Raw genomic sequence first — 21,276 nt, 5'->3', positions numbered from 1 at the left:
AGCGCCGCAAGGTCTCTGAGACTTGCTTGTTTCTGCCAGTAGAGGATTTGGGGCGGCTTTGGGGAATTTGTTCTTTTCCAACAACTAGAAACTGGAGAAACCAGCATGGAAAACAATTTTTTTAAAAAGAAGAAACAGAAGCAGTATGAATAATACCATGTTGAAGTGAGGAAACTTTTCCTAGAGAGAATGGAAATCGTTCATCTCCCGAATACCCTGTGCACTATTACACGCGCGGTTAATCTGTCTCTGGAAATCTAGGGGTTGTCTTAAGTCACTGCGCCATAAAACATGAAGATGTTCCCAGAAAAAATTTCATATTGTTGGCTTATGACAAAATACAGCAAAATCCGATTCTAGAACGTCTGGAAGGTAGTGGATGGGTTTCACACTTCATACCCGGAAATTTCTAAACAGTGGATTCCGTGCCAGGAGCCAAATACTGCCGTGTCGTTTGTCACTGAAGGGGGCAAACAGGGCCCCCCGCCCCCCACTTACACAGTAGCCCGACTGAGGTGTCCTACAGCGTGTGCACTGATTGGACAGCGGGGCTGCTCCTGGAGAGCTGGTGGGGGGCCTGCAGGGCTGGCAGTGGACCATCGCCCCCCGTCTGCGAGGAGTCACCGCAAGGCGTGAGAGGGAGAAGCCCAGCAACGGGAGGAAAGAGAGCCCCAGAGACTCCAACCAGTGGGCGTGACTGGAGCCCTGGCCAGTGTTGAAATAAACGATTAAGCCATCGGTTCCTGAGCAGGGCTGTCCGAGGGGCAGCGGTTGCTTCCTGTGTTCGCTGCCACTGGCCTCGGGACACCGCAGCCCCGCGGGCGCAGGAGGGCCGGCTCTGGAGGGCAGCCCAGGGAGGGGGACAGGCCACAGTGATGTGTCTGGCACCACCCGATGCCCACGGGCTGGCACACCTGATGCACGTGCCCGTCCCCCGACCCAGGTACCGTCGGATCTGCAGCCAAGACGTGGGACGGCACCACCAGGACCCAAAAGGGTCTCAGCTGAGGAGGTTGGCGGCTGAAACAGATGCAGTGCAATGTAGGGACACATGCAGACTTCTGAACACAACGGGGTAAAAACAAAGCAGGCCAGCAGCGCAGCCCCGAGCCCAGTGCTGGGGCCTGAGGACCAGATTCTGGGAGGGGAGAGAGAGAGAGAGAGAGAGAGAGGGAGAGAGAGAGGGAGGGAGAGAGGGAGAGAGAAGAACAGGGGGAGAGGAAGAGAGGGAGAGGAGGGTGGCCTGCGGACCCACCAAGCTCTCTGACCCCAACCTCTGCCTCTGTGGCTGCGTCCCCCTCCCTGACCCTGACAAGGAGCCTGCGACTGACTCAGGGTCCAGCTAGTCCAGGGCTGTGTCCCGGCCTCAAAGCCCCTAGGAAGGGGCATCCTTGAGCCATCCTTCTGCCTGCGACACTCAATGCAGCAGAGCGTGCAGCTGGTCAAGGGCAGCGGCTCCGCCTCTGGGCTCCTCTCCCAGCGCCCCTGGTGGCTAATCCCCTGTGACACAGTGGACACCAAGCCAGGACCGGGACACTGACCCCGGTGCAGCGTGTGGGTAGAAGTCGGTGTCATTTTGTCACCTGTGTAGACTCGCGTGCCCAGCACTGCCATCAGGATACAGGAGTGGCCCGCCACCTCCGGGCTGGGCCGCCGAGTTCCCCCTACACGCACACACGGACATCGTGACCCCTGGTGACCACTCGCCTACTCTGTGCTGAGCCGTGTCCTTTCAAGACACTTACATAAATGGAACCATATTACACGTCACCCCAAGGTGGCTTTTCCACTCGGCATAATTCCTGTGTGTGGCAGTCGTCTGCCCCTTTGATCCTGGAGCAGCGTTCCAGGCCTGGATGGGCAGCTAATGTAACCACGTGGCCTGTTGAGGGGCATTTGGGTTTTTCCCACTTTGGAACCATTACAAATACAGCTGCCATGAGTGACTGCAGACAGGGTGTTTGTTGTACGTAATGTACACAGTTACATGACTTTTCCTCGCTCGGGGACAAACGCCCAGGGGTCCGGTCGCTGGGTCACGTCATAAGTATATGTCTAGTTTTCTGTTTTGCATCCCAATCAGTGCCATATGAGAGGTCCCTCGCCTGCACTTGGTGGTGTCGCTGATTTTTCCCGCAGGGACAGACGGGTCCTGAGAGGCCTGGACTCCAGCAGCGCTAGAGACACCCGGGAGGGGGCGCTGATGCGACAGCAGGGCTGCGCGTGGGCCCAGGTGAGTCTGGCTCAGGGAACAGAGAAGACAAATGACGGGCAGGGCACTGTCCTTCCTGCTGGACACCAAGGGGCCGGGGGGCGGGGGGAGACATCGCCGAGGCAGCTTTAGGGACCGGCATTTAGGAGGTGTTCTCTGGAGAAGCAGAGGGCCAGGGGGGCCGGACCTCCTCTGGGCACCGGAGGGAGAGCCAAGGGGCCCGCTGGGAAGGGGACGGAGGAGAGGACAAGGAGGACGGTCCTGGCGGCAGGGACCATGCGGGCAGGAGGCGGCAGCCGTCCTGCCCTGAGCCACCCTGGGTGGAGCGCTGCCCTCCAGGACCTCGGCCTCCGTCCCGTCTCCCAGGTTCTCTGAATCCAAGGATCCCGTTGTTCCAACGTGCGGGCTCAGAGCCACCGTTTTATTATCTCATGGGGTTCATGGGTCAGGCGCCTGGGTGGGTCTCCGGGAGCCGACTCATGCATGCAGTGGGTGTTTTTATGCCCCTGTTTTGTGGAGGTTTGTCCTGCCTCAAGTTTACTGGAACGGTTGTTTAATTCTTAGAGGTAAAGATAAATAACATGAAGAACGGTCTTCGTTTTCGTGGCACTTTACACAGCGACTTCCCACACAGCAGGTCCTAGCGGCCCCGGAGGAGGCCGGCAGGTGTCCTCATCCCGCCCTGCAGGTCCGCGTGGCGGCTTCCTGAGGGCCCCCAAGACCGTGGGGCACAGCCAGGACGGCGTCCCGCCGCACAGCCAGCTGGCGCTGGGGCGACACAGCGTAGCCAGGAGAAGAGGCAGCAAGTTGGGTGGGGGACCCAGGGACACAGCCCACAGGCTCACTGCCTGCCCGGAGGGCGACTCCGGGGAATACAATCATCTTTCCCCGGTTTCTCAGTGGACGAGGCCTTTGATCTCCGCCGGCGGCAGCTGGGCCTCAGATCCGTCTGACCCGCTTCCACGCCTTTGTGTACTTTCTCTCACACCTTAAACCACCTCATGAAAACCAATAAAAAGTGCTTAGGACTAAAAATCCTTCCACATGGGGCATTTCGTCCTCGCACTTTGGCAAACACAGTTCAGCTCCTGTTATACACACACCTTTGGCTTTCTGCACACTTGAAAGTTATTTGATGAAATTTAAGGAAGCGGTAAGATAAAATTACCCACTTGGATGCTGAATGGTGGAATTTACTTACAGAATTAAGCCCTTTAATCGCTCCCGGCCCAGCCGTGTCCCAGTTCCCCAGTGGGCACGGCCCACAAAGTCCTGCAGCGGAGGGGGTCCTCACCAGGGTCACTGAGAAGCAGTGAGCCACGGGGTCACTCTGCCCCGCCCGTCACAAGAGCGAGGGGGGAGTGGGAGAAAAGGGGCCAGGGTCCGAGCTTCGCTGAGAGGAGTGGGCAGGGTCTTCCTCACAGACACACCGAGCCCCCGGTCAGGATGCAGGGCAGTGGTGCAGCTCGGGGGGGGGGGCGGGGTAGGCAGGGGGTGGCTGGGTTCTAGCTCCTTCCAGGCCGCCAGCCACCCTCCAGGAAGCGCCAGAATGATCTCAGAAAAGCCCGAGTGAGAGCGTGTCACAGCCACCAGAGCCTTCCACGGCTCCTGGAATAAAACCCAGACGCGTCACCCTGGACCCTGGGCTCACAGGGCCTCGGAGGGTCTCAAGGTGTTTCTGCCCACAGAGCCCGGGACCTGGCAGACGGGACACGAGCTCTAATGCTTCCTGGAAGGAATCACCCGTACATTTGGCCTCAGGATTCCCACAGATCAGTCTTAACCAAATATGAGCTCAGAACCAAAAACCCCTGGACACACAGGAGGACCGTGAGTGAGGGCAGATGGACCCCAACAAAAGCAAAGCAGCAGGATCAGGCCTGCAGACTCTGCAGCCACCGGAGGACATTCACCCCCAGTGCCGACCCGACCTCTATCCAAACCCAGAGGCGGGAAAGCAGGCAGAGGAGAAGACCCTTCAGACAAACCAGGAGGTTTAATAAGTAAAATTAAAATCAAATAGAACGTCCGGAACCATACAGATGACTGAATAATGAACAATTCAGTAAATGAACTAAGTACCAAGGTCGAGAAAATTAGCACCGTGGAAACACAGATCTCTCTGGAAACAACACTGCCTTCGGCACAGAGGGGCCAGGGAGCTGACAGCAAGGAGGGTGGACAGAACAGATCTCAGCCGAGAAGCAACGTGTGGAGGAGGCGCTTCTGGGAAAAGTGGCCGAGGCTCTCCCACTGTCGATGGTAGACTCGAGCACGCTGTTGGAATCAGTGCATCACACGTGGAAAGGGAGACGGCAAGGATGCCACACGTGGTGGAGCATCGCGGACTCAGACGGGAGAGGCCACAGCGGCTCTGCAAAGACTGCAGGCAGCGGGAGAAGCACCGCCATCCACCGGGAGCACCTTTCAGGAGAAGGGTGAAGTGAAGCCCTGTGTGCAGAAGAAACCTGGAAGGGTCTTAGCAGCAGCCGGATTCCTAAAGGATGTGCTGCAGGAAGGAAGGTCTGGTCTAAGAGACGTGGGCCAGGGAATGGGAGCACATGTGAGCGGAGGAGGCTTCACTCGTGAGGCTCGGGGAGAAACGGCCAGGACCCCGCGGGAGCGGCCCTGAGCTGGGCTCAGAGTGAAACGTCCTGAAACGTTCTTCCCGCGAGGCCTGTCTGGCCTGGATGAGCGGTGATGCTGCTTGGGCGTCAGGGGGCGTCCCATCCTGCTCAGACTTCTGGAAGACCATAGCACTGGCACCACTTCTTCCCTAAATGTCAGGTGGACGCGCCGAGAAGCCTCCTCGTTCTAAGGTTCTTTGTGGGAAAGGTTGAACTTGAAATTGAATTTTCAGAAGAGACAGGGCTATTCAGGTTTCTTCCTGTGAGAGCTTGGGTGGTTTGGGTCTCTCCAGGGATTTGTCCATTTGTCCATGTTTTTGGCTGTATCGGCACAAAGCTGCCCCGATATTCTTTACTATTCTTTAAACGTGTAGAATCTGGTGATGTGACCTCCCTCATAACTGATGCTGTGATTGCGTTTTCCCTCTTTTCCTCCTAATTAGTCTGGCTGGAGGTTTATTCATTTTATTGATCTTCTCAAAGAACAAGATTTCGAGCTGATTAATATTCCGTATTGTCTTTTCCTAAAGATTTTGTTTTTTTGATGTGGACCATTTTAAAAGTCTTTATTGGATTTGTTACAATATTGCTTCTGTTTCATGTTTTGATTGTTTGGCCCTGAGGCATGTGGGATCTTAGATCCCTGACCAGGGATCGAGCCCGCACCCCCTGCATTGGAAGGCGAAGTCTTAACCACTGGACCGCCGGGGAAGTCCCAGTATTGTCTTTTTCCTGTGTCACTGATTTCTGCTCTGATACATGTTATGTTCTCCTACTTCCTTTGGGTTTAATCTGCTCTTAGTTTCCTAAGGTGGAAGCTGAGGTTGCGGAAACCTTTTCCTGCTATAGGTTTTTAGTGCCCTAAACCCCTCTTATGCATGGCTTCAGCTGGGCTTCCATCTCCCCATCAAGTACCGCAAATGTGGATATTTCGTGTTTTCATTTTCATTCACTTCAAAATACTTTCTTATTTCCCTTTGGGTTTCTTCTTTGATTCATGGCTTATTTCAAAGTGGTGATATTTAATTTCCAAATATTTGGAGATTTTCCCAGATCTTTCTGTTATTGATTTCTGACTTAATTCTACTGGGGCTAAAGAACATAATTTGTATGACTTGAAGCATTTTAAATGTTGTTTAGGCTGGTTTTATGGCCCAGAATATTCTTTCTTGGTAAATGCTCTGTATGCTCTTGAAAAGAATGTGTACACTTCTGAAGTTGGGTGGAGTGTCTGTAAATAGGTCACGTAGAGTGAAAGTGTTCGTCTCCTCTGTTCTTACAGAGATTTCCTAATACTTGTTCTATCAATTACTGAGATGGCACTGAAATCTCTTAGAACTGTGGACTCCACTATTTCTCCTTGCATTTCTAAACATTTTTGCTTAATATATTTTCAAGCTCTGTTATTGGGTACATAAACACTTAGGGTCGTTTTGTCCTTTTGATGAACTGATACCTTTATTTTTATGAAAAGACTTTATTTCTTGGTGATATTATTTCTCTAAAATATACTTTTCCTGATGTTAACATGGTGGATCTTCTCTCGGTGTTTGATTTTAACCTGTCTGTGTTCTTGGGTCCTGCTTTTTTATTTGGTCTGCTAATCTCTGCCTTTTAGTTGGGGTGTCTAAACCATTTACATTTAATGTGATTATTAACAAGCTGGGTTTAAGTGTAGTTTTGCTACTGGTTTCAACTCATCCCAACTGTTCTCGCTCCCTTCCACATTGCCCTGCCTTCTCCTGCGCTGAGTGTTTCTGTTTTCCTTATTGGCTGTTTTGTTTCAGAGGCCACTTGTCTCTAACCCATCTCCATCCACCTGGAGTCCCATCACATCTTCACACCCAGTGCAAGAACCTCCCTGCGGGCCTTTGTGCTGTCACACATTTTACTGCTACGTGATATGAACCTCACAAAACATTGTTATTATTTTAGCTTTAAGTGGTTTGTTATTTTTTAGATCATTTAAATAAGAAAATAAGTCTGCACTTGCCCATGTGGTTGCTGTTTCCGGGGTTTCCCCTACTTTGTGCAGATCAGATTTGTACCTGCTGCCCTCATCCCTGATGGAAGAACTCCCTGTAACTTCTCACAGAGATTTGCTGTGATGAATTCTTCCAGCTTTTGGATGTCTGTAAATCCCATTTTAAAATGTATCCTGAGACATACCTTCAGTGGGTAAAGAATTCTAAGCCAGCAGCTTCTCTTCTAAAACATGGGTGGTGCATGCCGGCCGCTGACCTCTGGATGCAGTTCTGTCTGGCTTTGCGAGGACTCGTGGGAAGGACACACAGCCCTGACCGAGAGCCGCCTCCAGGCACCAGCCAGTGCCCAGCCGCCTCGGCTCCATGTTCTGCCCAGGGAGGGGCCCTTTGATGAACTTCTGGAGGCCACAGGCTGCCAGTGTAGACATCGCCGAGGAATGACCCCATCGATGAGGACGACTGGATTCAGAGCCAGGCACAGGGGCCGAGACGCTGACGTACGTACACGCCTCCCGTGTGTGCTCATGTGCCCGCACACGGTGAGGACTGGCTCCGCGGAGCTAACCTCACTGATCGTGACTCGACCCCGTCACCCTCCAGATCTCGCCCTTCCCTGTCCCGTCAGCGAAGACGCCTTCCTGCCCCGTTTCTCCCTCTGCGCTACCCAGGGCGTTTCTCTAACAAAACCCCATCCACCTGACCCCTCAGGACTGCGAGGACTTAGGCTTCAATACCAGACGCAGGCATTTTAAGAACAGTCCTGGCCCGAGGGATTCTTTAAATTTGCTCCTTTTAACAAACATAGAGAAAAACCACATCACACGTTCATTTCTGGGAATGGGGTAAATGCCAGCATCTGAAACCTTACATATTATACCAGATCAAAACAAGTGTTACAGCCAGAGAAATTTATTTTAAAATAGAAACATACATACATTAAGCCTTAAAATAGTCAAATTTTAAACAAAAAGGAGAAAAGCCATTTGATCCCAGAGTCTGCACGGAATGGATTCAAAGAGATGTCTGATATCCCCTCAAGGACTGTTCACAGACCCCGAGACGAACTCCCCCGGGTGGGGGCAGGGCAGTGACAGTGCAGCCCCCGCCAGCACCGGACGCTCCCGCAGCCATGGTGACCGGACAGACGTCCACGCGAGCAGCAGCGGCAGTGCTGCCAGCTCCCGTCGGACACAGCGTGACGGAACCCGGGGACGTGAGGGACATTCGGGGTTTTGGCAACGCAGGGGGCGTGATGTCAGGAAGTTCCACCAAAGCCTCCGCGAGGCTGTGAGCAGCCAGGGTCGGGCTCATTCTGCGTGGGGTTTCCGCTGGGGATTCCCCTCGTAGGACTCCCCGAACTCGTTCACTCTGCTCTTATCCACGGGATAAAGCCTGCAACGAGACCACGTGTGCGTCACGCCACCTGGTTTGGACAGACGCATGCGCGTGTCCTGGGTGCTCGACGGCCAAGACCCGGACGGCCGGTTCACCACGGGAGATGTGCGTGTGGGTTTGCCTCGTGCCCTCCCGACGTTCTTGTGATGGTCAGGCCAGAGCTCTGCTCTCGAGGCCGATGAGAGGACGAGGACAGTGATGCCCAAGGAGAGGCAGGGCTGGGACACGTCCACAGGGGACCTGACCCCGGGCCCCCGCTGTGCAGCACAGGGGCTGAGGCAGCTCCTCCGTCGGGCTCCGCTAAACAGCAGCTGCGAGCGACCCTCACGCCGCAGGAGAGCCGTGTGCTCGAGGGGCGATCAAATCAGACAGAAAGCAGCGCTCCGGCACCCAGGCGCCAGGCACCACCCGCCACCCGCCAATCTCTCCCCGCAGGACCAGGCGCGGGTCTGCGGCCCGAGCGAGTCCACTGGGGCAGCAGCGCCTCCGGCCGGCACTCACCATCGCTGGTAAAGGTACACGAGGAACACCACGTCGTCCCTGAAGCAGGCCAGCCGGTGGGAGGTGGGCATGGTGATGACGAAGGCGAACACGTCGTCGATGAACGTGTTGAAGGCCTGCGGGCGGGCGAGGCCGTGGGACCCGGACCACCCAGGCACGCGGTCACGTCCCTGCACTCGCGCCGCCCAGTGACCTCAGGGCCACCCCACGAAGCAGGAGCCAGCTGGGGGGGCGGGGGGGGGCTGACGCCCAGGGTACCCCCCTTGCACAGACCCCCAAGGCCCAGCGTCCCACCTGCTCTCCGCACGTGGGACCCAGGAGCACCACCTGGGAGCCTGGCTATCACGGTGCCGGCCTGCCCGAGAACGGCCAACCGGTTTCGAAGGCAGAAGGATGTTCTAACCATTCCCCCACCCCAATGCCGCTCGCGCTAGCTCACAGCCAACAGCACCGGAGGGCCGCGTGGTCCCCGCCTGTGTGTGTGGGACAGGCCATGATGCACCAAGACAGCCCTCGGCCAGCCCGGCCCCGGGAAACTGGACGCGCCGTCCGGGTGGACACGGACCCAGCACCCTAGACCCTGGCCACCGGGTCAAGGGCATCTGCCTGCTCTTTGATCCACGTTGGCGAGAAGCAGCACGGCTCTAACTCGGAGAACACCTGGTGCCGCTGTGACAGACAAGCCTGGCCTTTCAGAGTCGCCGCAGGGCACCCTATGTCTAAAGGAGCCCCCGACGCTCTTCCACAGAAGGGCCGCCTGATGCATGGCCCAGCCTGACGGCAAGTCCCTGAGGGCCCTGTGCAGGCGAGGCACTGACCTTGTAGGTGAAGGCCTTCCAGGGCAGGTGAGCCACCGACTTCATCTGCGGACAGGGAGACGGAGCACGTCAGGGGCGGCGCAGGGACGCGGGGGGGCGGCGCAGGGACGCGGGGACGCGTCTTACCTTGTAGTTCACGAAGAGCTGGGGCAACATGAAGAGGAAGCCAAAGGCGTAGACGCCTGAGGAGACGGACGCGCGTGGAGCCGGGCCGCGCTCGGGCCTGCGGCCGCCCCCCAGGCTTCAGGACCACCTGACCCCCCACGCCCGACAGCACCGTCCTGGGCTGAACCCCCTGCCTTCCGCCCGCGGGGCTGTGAGACAGCGCCCCTGCCCACACCCGGGGAACGCGGCGGCCCACGGTCAGGACGAGCCTAGTGGGTGGGCAATGCTCCCAGGACACAGGGCTGGGGGCCGGGGCTCCGGCGTGCCCTAAGACAGCGGGGTTCACTGCCCGCACCCAGCCATTCCGTGGAGAGCACACCGCCCATGGCCAGTCCCGCAGGCCCAGCAGGCAACACAGGGCCCAGCGAGGAGAACATGGGGCGGGGCAGGGCGGGGCCTGGCGGGGACCTCTCACCACTCACTCCGGGCCCCACAGCAGCGGGACAGAGTGACCCGCCGTAAACGCTGTGTCTCTGAGACGGGAGACCAGGACTCACCGTTGACGAAGCTGCTGACCAACCAGGAGTACCAGCTGGAAGGGAGGGGCGGGTGATGGCGGAGGCCGCGGGCCCCGGCGCTAGTCTCTGCTAACCGCCGAGCCCCACACACGCCCTCACACTCTGCAGCGCCAGCACCAGGGCTGGGCTCTGCTCTCCAGCCCCGGGACCCTGTGGGCTGGCCGGGGGCGACCTGCACGGGGAGCGGCTTCCCCGGAGCCCTCACCGAGGTGAGGACAGAGACTCGGCACCTACAGACTTTCCTTCACGACTTCCAGTGAGGTGGGAAACCATGGACGCCCGTGGACGCCTCGGCCCCTCTGGCTCCGGGCAGTGTGTTCCAGCCCGAGGCCTGCTCCCGTGAGTGTCCCCGACCCCGCGAGGACCAGAGAGGGCCGCGCAGAGCCAGCAGCGGCGGGCAGGCCCAGGACTGCGGCCAAGGGGCGTCCCAGTGCCGGCCCCGCTGCTGGCCCAGTCAGTGACCGTGGCCTCCAGCTGAAGCGTAGCAAAGGTGACGTCCTACCTCTTATATCTGACATTCAGCAGAGAATAGACGGCGCCCCCGATGCAGAGAGGGTAAAGGAGATACGACAAGTACTTCATGGCCTACGGGGAACAGAAAACGTCCAGTGAGAGTCCACCATCAAACCTGCGGAAACTTTCTTGATGGAACCCATAAACAAAAAGGGGAAAACACCCAGGACGTTTAGGGCAGCGACGCTAGTCTGTGTGGAGGACGCGTGTCAGTGGGCATTTGTGCAAACCCCACAGAACGTCCACCATGAAGACCGCACAGCAGAGAGAACAGCAACAATACCGGCCTGTGAAAAACAGCCAAACTGACAGACCGACGCATGGCAGAGAAATGACTAAACGTCTCGGAAAGAACCCCGCAGAAACGCTCCCAGAACCCCGGGTGCAGGGCTGCCTTCCAACCAACGCAGCGTTATCACCCTTAATTCTGACTTGAACTTTATCAAAAACCTAATAAAAACTGGGATGCAGTCGATGCCCATTAAACCAGAAAATAAAATCATCCCTGCTTGGGAAACGTGTATTAAATCAAACTGAAAACCACGGCTCCCCTCGGCAGGGGGAGTCCGATGGCCTAGGACGCAGAGCCTGTGGGGTCACCACGTCTCAGGGACAGAGGCTCAGCTCGTAGTCCCACAGCTGCCCACCGGGAATAAGACATCTCCCGGTGGTACAGGATGCAGCACGGGCGCCCGCAGGGGCTGGGAGACAGAGGAGCCCCCGGCCTCCCTCCCGGGTCAGAAACCCCAGGCAGGCAGGCAGGCTCCCTGGGGGTCTTGGCTCCAGGACACAGCTTCTCCATGGGGACGGTCACAGCCAGGACACCACCTCCAGGTAGGCATGCACGCCCCGGATCACCGCTCACCTGAGTGTCATACTCCTCCGTTTTCCTTTCAGATTCACTGTAAGTGCCGAACTGCAACGGAATTCAATACAACCACGTTAAATCGCGGGCCAGGCAGGCATCTGGGCTCAGCTCGGCTACCACGGAAGGAGGGACAGGGCTGCAGGCTGAGAGGCGGGAACCCTCAGCCCAGGCGTGGCAGCGCCCCCGCTTCAGAGCCGGGGGTGCAGCGGACCCGACGGCCCCAGCCCGCGAGCCACAGTGTGTGGGACGCGAGGCGGAAGCAGCCCGTGAGCCTGTGCGGCCCTCCTCGCGCTGCTTCCTGCTCCCAGTTCCACTGAGTTTTGCAGTGAAGACACTGCTCTTAAATCAAAGTGGATTCACTGGGCTGACTTAGATCAAGAGAAGCTGCGTCCCGTCTCCAAGTGACCTGCCCTTGACCTGGAAACCTGGAGTGTCATAAACCCCAAGGCCCGGAAAGCAGAGTGAGCTGCCCGACCATAAAGCTCACACTGACGCCCAGGCCCCCGCCCGAATCTGCCCAGGAGACTCCACACCAAAGGGCAGCTCTTTGGGAAGCGAGGAACTGTGCTGTCACGTGGCGGCATCACACCCCCGCGGGAGTGGGGAGTACCACCCCTGAGCCTGGCCGACCAGCGTCCTGTCTGGTCACGGAGGCGGAGGTGCTGCTCAGCGTGCTCGGTGCTGGGTCCACGGCTGGGGACCCCGGGTGCATCAGAGCCCCGGAGGCTCGTGGGGAGAGCTGCAGAGGTGCGGTGACCCGCCCACTCGCCCCGAGACGCCCCTGCATCTCCCTGCTGGTCTGCAGGTGACAAGCTGCTCTTGGGGTCGGAAGGTCAGCAATGTGACCACGTGACGATCACCTGCCCTCACGGTGACCTGCATCTCACCGGGACGCAGCTAGGAAACACATCAGCAGTCAGCCTGCACGAGCAGACCGGCCGAAACACGAAGAAGGTGGGCTGCGAGAGGCCGGAGGAGGTGACGGGTCCCCGGGAGGGTGCGGTTGGGTCCCTACCTGAAATGCGGGCCTCAGGCCTCTCCAGGTGACGGTCATCTTCAAGGCCTTTTTCACTTTCCACAGCTGAGAAGTTGGAAAGTCCACACTTCAGGCTCCAGGACCAGGAAAAAGCCAGGACCCGCTCCTCGGACGGCCACTGACCAGGGCACCGGCCGCTCAGGCCCCGCGCGCCCCAGCCCAGCCCGACCCTTCAGCTCCCCGCTGTTCCTCGCCTTGCCGGCGGGGACACCCCGGGACGGCCCCCAGTCTCCTGCCCACACCCACCCAGCCTGTGCGCCCACGTGGACCCGACCCCCTCCCTGGGACCACCGAGGTGGCGCCGGTCGGGCCGTCCCCCCGCCCAGCCCACCTGCACTGATGCCCCACCCCGCCTGTCCCCAGATTCACCCTGGCACCTTCTTTCTGCTCCCCGGGGGACCCCAAGCCCCACGCCCTGCTGTGGCTGGGTCTCTCCAGGACCCTCCCTAAGGTGGGACCGGCACCACGGCCATGAGGTCGGTTCCGCATGGTGACTGGTGCCCATAAGGGGGCTGCCGCCAGCACTTCCTTGATAGGCGGTGCCAGCGCAGCCCCCAACCCGACAGCCGTGTGAGCCGGTGCCCACTGGCGGGGGCCCTGGAATACGACCACAGCGGAGGGTCCCGGTCAGGGTGGTGCCGGAGGCCTGCCGCCCCTCCACTGCCCCTGCGTCACACGTTCTGCTTCGCACGGCATCCAGCGCAGCGAGAGCGGCACAGGCTTCAGCCACCGGGTCAACACATCCCACGGACGGAGGGGACAAGCTGAAGCTTCTGGGCCACGAGGAGAAGCCGCGCCCTCGCCCTGCTGCAGCGCCGGTGGCCACTCCTTCGGCAGTGACACGGGTCCCGACCGCGCCGAGCGCTTGGGCCCCGGAACCACAGGCACGGCGCTCCGACCAGCGCCCCGGCGGGCAGCTCACCTCGATGGCAGCTCCGATGCCCGCAGGAACCAGCACCAGCAGGCTCGTCCGCTCGTCCAGCAGGAACAGGAAGATGACCACGGTGCTGAAGCAGCGCCAGAGCACTGGGGAGAAACGGGCTGTGCTGAGGCCTGGGGAACGGCCCCCCCGCGCACCAGCACCCTAACCGCTTCTGCCCCTTTGTCCACTAAAAAGGACCTGCGGACCACAGGCGGCGGCGGGAAATGCGAAATGATTACAAACGGCTACGGACCCAACAGAAGGCAACCTCAGCAGGTGAACACGCGTAAGTTACACTTACAGACACAAAAGGCACACGAGGTGTGCTAAGAAGACTGGTTCCTGACAGGGATCCTGCACTCTAATCTCAGGCTTCCCTGCTTTCACACTGGCCCTGTGGAGCCTGCATCTGTCCTTTAAAAGCTGCACTTTGTCCTTTCGGGTTGTGCTTTAGGAGATGCCACAGCCGTGGAAACACTCCCTGTAGGGTGCTCCCCGCCAGGAGCTCATGCCACAGGCTGAAAAGGCCAGGGAAGGGGGCAGGAGGGCCCAGCGGGGGACCCGCCCCTCCGAGGGAGCCAGAGGTCACGACAGAAAACCCCGAGACGTGGACTCTGGACGCGGGGGCCGCCCCAGCATCCCAGACCACCCACGTGGGTGTCACTTCCGCAGGAGGAAAAGAACCGTCTCTTGCTGGAGACCCAGCTTGGGAGCCGAGCAAGACTGTGAGCCGACACGGACGGGCACTATGAACCAGCATCCGTGTCACCTGCCCTCCACGGTCCCAGGCTTCCGTGACGCTCGCCACGACTGCGGAGACGGCACCCTCCCGGGGCGCTACCACAGGGGATCGAAAAGCCCCTCCCGAACAAGAGCCATGTTGGCCACGGGTGATCGCAAGCTGTAGGTTTCAAAACGAGCTCTATCCCCTGCCTGCATCAGCCGGCGGTGGGAGAGGCCTGAGGACGGGGGCACGTTCTGAGGGCACCTACCTGCTTTGGTGGACATTCCGATCATGCTCTTCTTTTTCTTCCAGAAACTGATGTCATTTTTAAACGCTAGGAAATCAAAAAGCAGCTGGAAAGAAAACAGGACAGTGATGCGCCCCTCAAGCTGTGCAGACGAGCCCGGGCTCGACCTCAGATGCCGGCCTCTCAGTAACACCCGTGTCTCCCAGCACAGCTCCGGCGAGATCTGGCTTCACTGGCGGCCAGTTCCCAGGCCCTGGGAACCAGCTGGGTGCCCGTGCCTGGCGGCCTCGCCCCCGCCCCCTGCCCCCGAGCCCCCGGGCTGGCTTTCCCTGGCAGCCGCCAGCCGCTGTGTCTAACAGGGATTCCGCCGGCAGGGCTGATGCGTCACTCTCTGAACTGCCGCGCCATACCTCCCACAAGGAAATGCTTATTTTGCAAAGTCATTCGTTGATATCACTGGTTTTGGATTTGTTTTCAAAACAGCTTCCAAAGGCAGCAGACGAAGCCCCAGGTCCTTCAGCTGGTCAGTGCCCGAGGTGCAGACCCTCTCCTGAGCGGGGTGGGGGGCAGGCCCTGCTGAGGGCCGGGAGCACTCACGTGGAACGCGGCCACGAAGAAGGTCAGCGCTAAGAAGTACAAGTTGGTGTCGACGAAAATCCCTTTCACTTCGTCAGCGTCCTTCTCTGAAAACCCTGCAAAGGACCGAGACCCTGCGTGAACGGACGACGCCAACCCCCCACCAGAGCCCTGGCCGGGCTACACCTCATCAGCAGGAAGAGCTCCGCGGGCCAAACGTGCCCTTTCAAGGGGGACGATCTCACAGGCGGAATGGAAGCCGGGCTCCGGGGCTCCCGGGCTGGACTGACCCCCTGAACCCGGGGCGCCCGCCCAGCGGCCTCACCGAACTGCTGCAGCGAGAACACGGCGTCCTGCATGTGGATCCAGAAGCGCAGCCGCCCCAGTGAGATCTTGTCGTAGGACACGGTGAGGGGCAGCTCGGTGGTGGAGCGGTTGATGACCTGCGGGGAGGGCGCCGTGACAGCCCAGCCCCACGCGCGCTGCTCTGCCCGGACCCAAGGCCGCGTCTCCCCTGCCCTCTCCTCCTGTGGGGCCCCAGCTGTCCTCGCGGCCCCGGCAGGGCGCCTCCCCCAGGAAGCCCTGGCACCCTGACCTCCCGCCCACCACCCGGGCCCTGCGTGTCTCTCGCGACCACGGCCCCGGGCGCTGGCGCCTCCTGGGCAGGAGCTGGGGGCCCACCCGAGCGGCCGAGCCGCGCACAGGCCCGACGGAGCCCTGGCTACTCACCGTGAGGTCCTTGACCCGGCTGCTGAGCTGATCGATGAACAGGATGGGCAGGTAGTGCACCGTCTTCCCCAGCTGGATCCTGGGGGATCGGAGCCGTTTCAAGGCCGCAGCGAGCTCCCGGGCCCCCAGGACTGAAGGCGGCCCCAAGACGCTGGGTTACCTCGCAGGGCTGACCCCCCAGCGTCTTCAGTGGCTTCTGGTCGCAGGAGCCCCAGGACACGCCTCCCCAGGGCAGCAGGGGCGCCGTGAGCTACGTTCGTCCCCTGCACAGCTGCCACCAGGAGGAGGTGGGGACCAGGCGCGCAGCGGGACGCCACTCAGGACGCGAGGGGAAGCGAGGGGCCGCGTGTGCGCCGACACGGGGCAGCCCGCGGCGCGGTGAGAAGCCAGTACCCAACTACCCTCCACGTCTGGCTTTCACCCCATGACCCTTCTGTGCCTTTCACACTCTCAACCGTGTGAATGGATCACGCGTTCAGAAATTAGATTTTAGTTTTACAAAAGGGAAAACCTCATGACACCACCACAGGACCCACTGGAAACTGAAGAAGGAAACAATTCTCAGCAGAGCCATTTCTAGGTGCTATGTGACGACCCAGTGACAGGCTGTGATCTCACAGGGGGGCTCCCTGAAGTGTAGAGACACGGGATCATCTAGGTCAGTCAATTTTAACAGTCATGCTTACGATAGCAAGTGATGGGAACAGAACAACCCAACAATCCATTTTTAAGCAAAGGTAATCGAGTCAGAGCTAACAGGACGCAGACAGGACAAAACCTCCTGCGCCGGGTGCAGAGGGATAGGGTCTCATCAAGGCTCTCCACTTTCCCTTCCAGCTTTTGCCAAGAGCAAAGGGCAAGATGACTGCCTGTCGCGTCGTCGCTTCCCTTCCATATCCTGGCGGCAGCCGTGATGAGCAAGACCCCCAGGGAGGAGGCACAGGCTGGGGTGCTCCAGGAGGCCCCCAGGCCCCTCGTCACAGAGGAGGCTCAGGAATGTGGGTGCGGCCCGTCTGCTTTAGGACTCTGGCCGGCCACGATCCCTCCACCCCCCACCCACCAGGTCACCCCTTTGCTGTCCGCTCAGGGAGTGAATGAGCGATGTGCAAAGCTGGGCAGGTGAACGTGAACTACAGTGGCCTTCCCACTGTCTGGGCCTCAGCTCAGCGGCCAGACCACAGCACTTACATCTTCATGTACCGATGCACATCAGCGGGCAGGAAGGCCCCGTCAAAGACGAAGTCATCCACCATCACGTTCAGGGTCAGCCTTGGTCTCCAGTGAGACACGGGTTCGTCCAGGGCCCTTGTTGGCCTCTTCTCAGCCTCGATCTGCTGCTACACGTAAGGACTGACTTAGCAGGAAAAGACCAAGGCTGGGGCGGGAGGGGCCCGGGAGGGTCTGAGGCAGCAGGCTGCTGGCACTTTCATCTGGGAACAGCCCACGAGCACAACCGTAAGCAGGGCCAGCGGAGCATGGGAGGACCCACGGCTGCCAGCTCCCCGACTCTCAAACCCGCACTGCCTTCTCGCAACAGAAGCCCAAGGGTGTGCTGTTTCGCACCATGGGGTCCTGGATCTCACTGCCTCCTGTTTCGGGCCCTTGTCCGGAGCAGGGATCCCGAGAAGGACGAGCCTCCAGCACATTTGCAGGAGGTGCTGGAGCTGAGAGCCCCGCCCTCTGCAAGGAGGCTGAAGGGAGACGCTTCTAAACCAGCTCCACCCTGCTGTCTGGAAAGGGGCATGTCCATGTCTAGGGAACAAGCCTAAAGCTACTGAACTCAGAAACAAACTCTGCCCGGCAAGGAAATCTTGATTTCAGATCTGAGAAGCTCTGTGAACTGTGTCATTCTATTAATATTTATCTCCTCCCTAAAGCTACAATTTAGCACTAACAGTTACACTAAAAACAGCCTTCCAAGGAGTAGCGATAGCGAACGTTGATTCAGCACCTGTAAGTTCCCAGAGACTCCTTCCACCCTTCACACCACCGCCTGGCACCCCAGAAAGGCCCATGAGGCAGCGTCGTGCGGTCCCCAGAGAAACAGAAGTGAGGGGTCTTTCCAAGGACACACACGAGACAGCTGCAGACACATCCTGGACAGCTGCCGCCCCTGGCATGGGTGACTCCCCTTGCATTCGACGCGGACCCGAACACCAGGAGCCCTCCGTCCCACCCTCCACTGCGGTAACGACTGCGTGTGCGATCTCCAGCCTTTCCCTGTACGTACAGCTTTCTATGGGTGGACAAGATACAATTTGCACTCACACCTTTTTCATAATTTTGAGTTATATCCTTGGAATAAATATTCAAGCGTTGTCCTGTCCTACACACAGTGCAGTGTCTCCCAACTCTAAGCTCTGACTGCAGCTGAGCTCTGCAGAAGGGGCTGCCCTGGACCCACTGGGGTGCACACACGCTCCCTGGGGGCTGAGAGGTCCTGTGGCCCGAGAAGGAATCTGGGTAAAGAAAGTCATTGAACGGCTTCCCTGGCGATCCAGTGGTTAAGACTCCACGCTTCCACTACAAGGGGCACGGGTTCGACCCCTGGTTGGGGAACTAAGATCCCACATGCCACACGGAACAGCCAGAAAAAAGAAAAAACAAAAATCACTGAACTACTTAAACTGCACGTCACTAATTTGACGTAAATTTATCTGCAAACCCATGAGAAGTTACTGAGCTGAAAATGTATGTGACAGTAACACCTGATCGCTTCACTTCCCAGCAGTCTAGCGCCAGATGCAAACTGTACGTGCAGACACGTGTGTGTGAACTACAAGGGGGTCAGCAGGTTTCCTTCAGCCGGCACCACTCACCTGCGCGGCAGATTCCCCAGTGAGCAGGTTGACCTCTTCCGGTTTGGGGACCATGTAGGTGGTCAGCGGGCTCACCAGGTGCACCTGCTTCCCGTCGTGCCAGGGCAGGATGCCGGCGTGATGGACAAAGACGTAGGCATACAGCGTCCCGTTGTTCCTGGTTTTCTTTGGAACAGAAACATTGACCGTCCTGCAACAAAACAAGTGATGATTTCAACCATGTACGCATTATGTTGTGTGTGCACACAGAGTGGAGACTATGCAAATATTTCTATAAAAAATGTTGTTTCAAACCCAAACCAACTAATTTTAGCTGAGAAATACTAAAAACGAAACCCAGCTACCTGGATGTTACTGAAGTCCTGAGTGCGCACATTTATGGAACACACCCTGAAAGCACGGCAGCTGCCCAAAAGCTGAAAGGACTGCATTCCGGGCGCTGAGGTCACAGGCTAAGGGGGCCAACACCAAATGTGTGTGCCCCGCCCCCTGCCTCGCCCCCGTAGCAGCTCTCCGAGGGACGATGGGCGGGCGGCTAGAGAATGTGCGTCCTGCAAGACACCACGCACCCCGGGGCTCACTCTGACGCCTCCCAGACAGCCAAGAGGGAAGAAGAGAACTTGTGACAAACACATCATCTTTAAAATTAAACTTGCTGGAATGTAAGAAACTAGAACCATAGCTTAAATACAGCTTCAAACAGTCACTCTACAGATGTCAACGTTTATACTGCTTACTCTGTTGTAAACTTACATTTCACTTAATTATGATTTTCTGCTAAATTCTTCCCTCCGTCCCCTTCCCTTTTCCCTTCTAGACGACATAACTGAACCACTTCTGCCAGGAAAACACAAGTTGTTTTCTGTGGGAAACTGCGTGTGTAAGCTCTGAACGGATTATAGTCCCCACCATAATCCCCACTCCTCTGGAAGCTCCCCAGGGCCGCACCGTATCCCACAGCTGTCAGATGCTGGGTAAGCTACTTCCTAAAGGACAAACTCGGCGTCTGCTACTTTCAAGTGAAACAAAGTCTGCTTGTGTGCGTATCACACACGCCTGCAATGAAAACGCTCTACCGTGCCCGAGACGGCTGGTGACGCTGCTTCTCTGTGGTACCCCCCTCACGTGCAGAACGCTGACCTGTCAACAGTCTCAACGTCAATGATGCCTGCCTGTCACCCTGTCCACAACCATACCTTTCAAATTTGGACTCCACATCAAAATCCTCCACGTTCAAGACCAGGTCCACGTTGTTCTCGGCACCCAGGTTGGACCGTGTGGCGGTGTACACGCTGAGCTGGAAAAGACGTCAAGAAAGTCAGCTGGGCAAGGCCCCTGGCAGAAAGCACACAGAGGCCTGACCAGCCACACAGGGAAAGGTGCATCTTAACTCCCCAAGGGACACAACTCCGCCCGGTGACAGGAGGTTCCGGGACGCGCCTGCTGCAAAGGAACAACCTGTTAAAGTGTGTGGCTGGTTGATGAACAGGGCAGGGGTACAGGGACTCTGGGCGCCTTGCGATGGGGTGAAGAGGGGCACGGGGGCCAGCGTGCGGGGTCAGGAGCTTTAGGATTCGGGGGCGGGGAGGAGAGGACTCAGCTCAGACCCGGTCAGGTTCAGGTGCGAAGGGCCCGGCCCCGCCCAGCCCGAGATCAGAGGTCAGGTGCGAAGGCCCGCGCCCACCTGCAGCTTGGGCCTCCGCGCCAGGTAGGGCTGGATGCAGTTGCCGTCGCCGGCGCACGGGCGGGTGTAGACGATGCCATACATGACCCAGCAGGTGTGCACCACGTACACCACGAACACGCCCACGACCAGGCTGGTGAAGGAGCTGCGGCCGCTCCACATGGCGCCACCGCCGCCGCCCGGCCCGGTCCGCCTCGCAGCCGCGGGCCCCGCCGCCCGCCCGTCCGGCGCCCTGCCGGACGCTCCGGCCGCCGCCGCTCACAGGAGAGCCGCCGCGCGCCGCCGCCACCTCCGGGGAAAGAACGCGCTGTGCGCCGCGGGCCGCCAACCGCCCCGCATGCTCCCGCGCCCGCCGCCGCCGCCGCCGCCGCCGCCGACCTGTCGCTGCGGGATTCGCCGGTGCGCCGCTTCCGGGCCCGCGCCGCCCGCCGGAAGTGGGTGCGCCGCGCGGCCCCCTGGGAAGCGTAGTCCCGCCGCCGCCGCGCACGCGCGCACGCCTGCGTGAGTGGCGCAGCGCTGACGTCACCCGCCTGCGCCGTCCTCCCAGCGTACCCCGCGGGATCCGGGCGCCGGGAATTCGGCGGGTCCGGGGGCACCTATGGGGCGGGGCCGTCGGGAGGACCGGGGCGCAGGGCTCCCCAGCGCCGCCCCCACCGGAGAAGCGGGAGGGACCCTCGCCCCCGGGCCAAACGGCGGGGCGGCGTGTGAACGCGGAGGAGCCGGGCTGGAGACGCGGCGGGGGTGTGCGCTGTTCTCAGCCTTTCTGAGTCTGGCGTTATGTCAACGTGAAAAATGGAAGAGAAAAGAAATAGACTCACTAAAGTCAGCGACCCTTTCGTGTTGATTTCCGTTGTCTTTAAATATGAACCCCCAGAGGGGCGCCTTTGGAAAAAAAAAACAGCATTTCTAAATGAAAGGCCGAGGCCCTTGTCAACGA

At 59.0% G+C, this 21,276-nt stretch overlaps 1 protein-coding gene across 2 annotated transcripts; it reads right to left on the bottom strand.

Annotated features, from left to right (window-relative positions):
* Positions 1-7,717: 7,717 nt before the first annotated feature.
* CLPTM1L (CLPTM1 like) lies at positions 7,718-20,501 on the bottom strand (the record flags this gene model as incomplete). 2 transcript variants are annotated; one of them, XM_079703246.1, is made up of 17 exons in its annotated part: positions 7,718-8,216; positions 8,721-8,836; positions 9,539-9,583; positions 9,665-9,720; positions 10,201-10,235; positions 10,724-10,806; positions 11,600-11,650; positions 12,618-12,683; positions 13,561-13,664; positions 14,553-14,637; positions 15,129-15,223; positions 15,433-15,550; positions 15,837-15,915; positions 17,025-17,173; positions 18,656-18,845; positions 19,852-19,952; positions 20,340-20,501. In XM_079703246.1, 17 exons carry the CDS (start codon positions 20,499-20,501, stop codon positions 8,132-8,134), a joined length of 1,620 nt encoding a protein of 539 aa, XP_079559372.1. In that variant the 3' UTR covers positions 7,718-8,131. The 2 variants fall into 2 exon arrangements, with proteins under 2 accessions (XP_079559372.1, XP_079559373.1); XM_079703247.1 differs by having other exon boundaries at positions 17,025-17,170.
* Between the last annotated feature and the right edge of the window lie 775 nt (positions 20,502-21,276).

The sequence above is a fragment of the Hyperoodon ampullatus genome, assembly GCF_949752795.1.
Source record: "Hyperoodon ampullatus genome assembly, chromosome: 4".
Taxonomy (NCBI): Eukaryota; Metazoa; Chordata; class Mammalia; order Artiodactyla; family Ziphiidae; genus Hyperoodon; species Hyperoodon ampullatus.
Note: the sequence above shows the minus strand (reverse complement) of the source record. Positions and strands in the feature narration are given on the sequence as shown.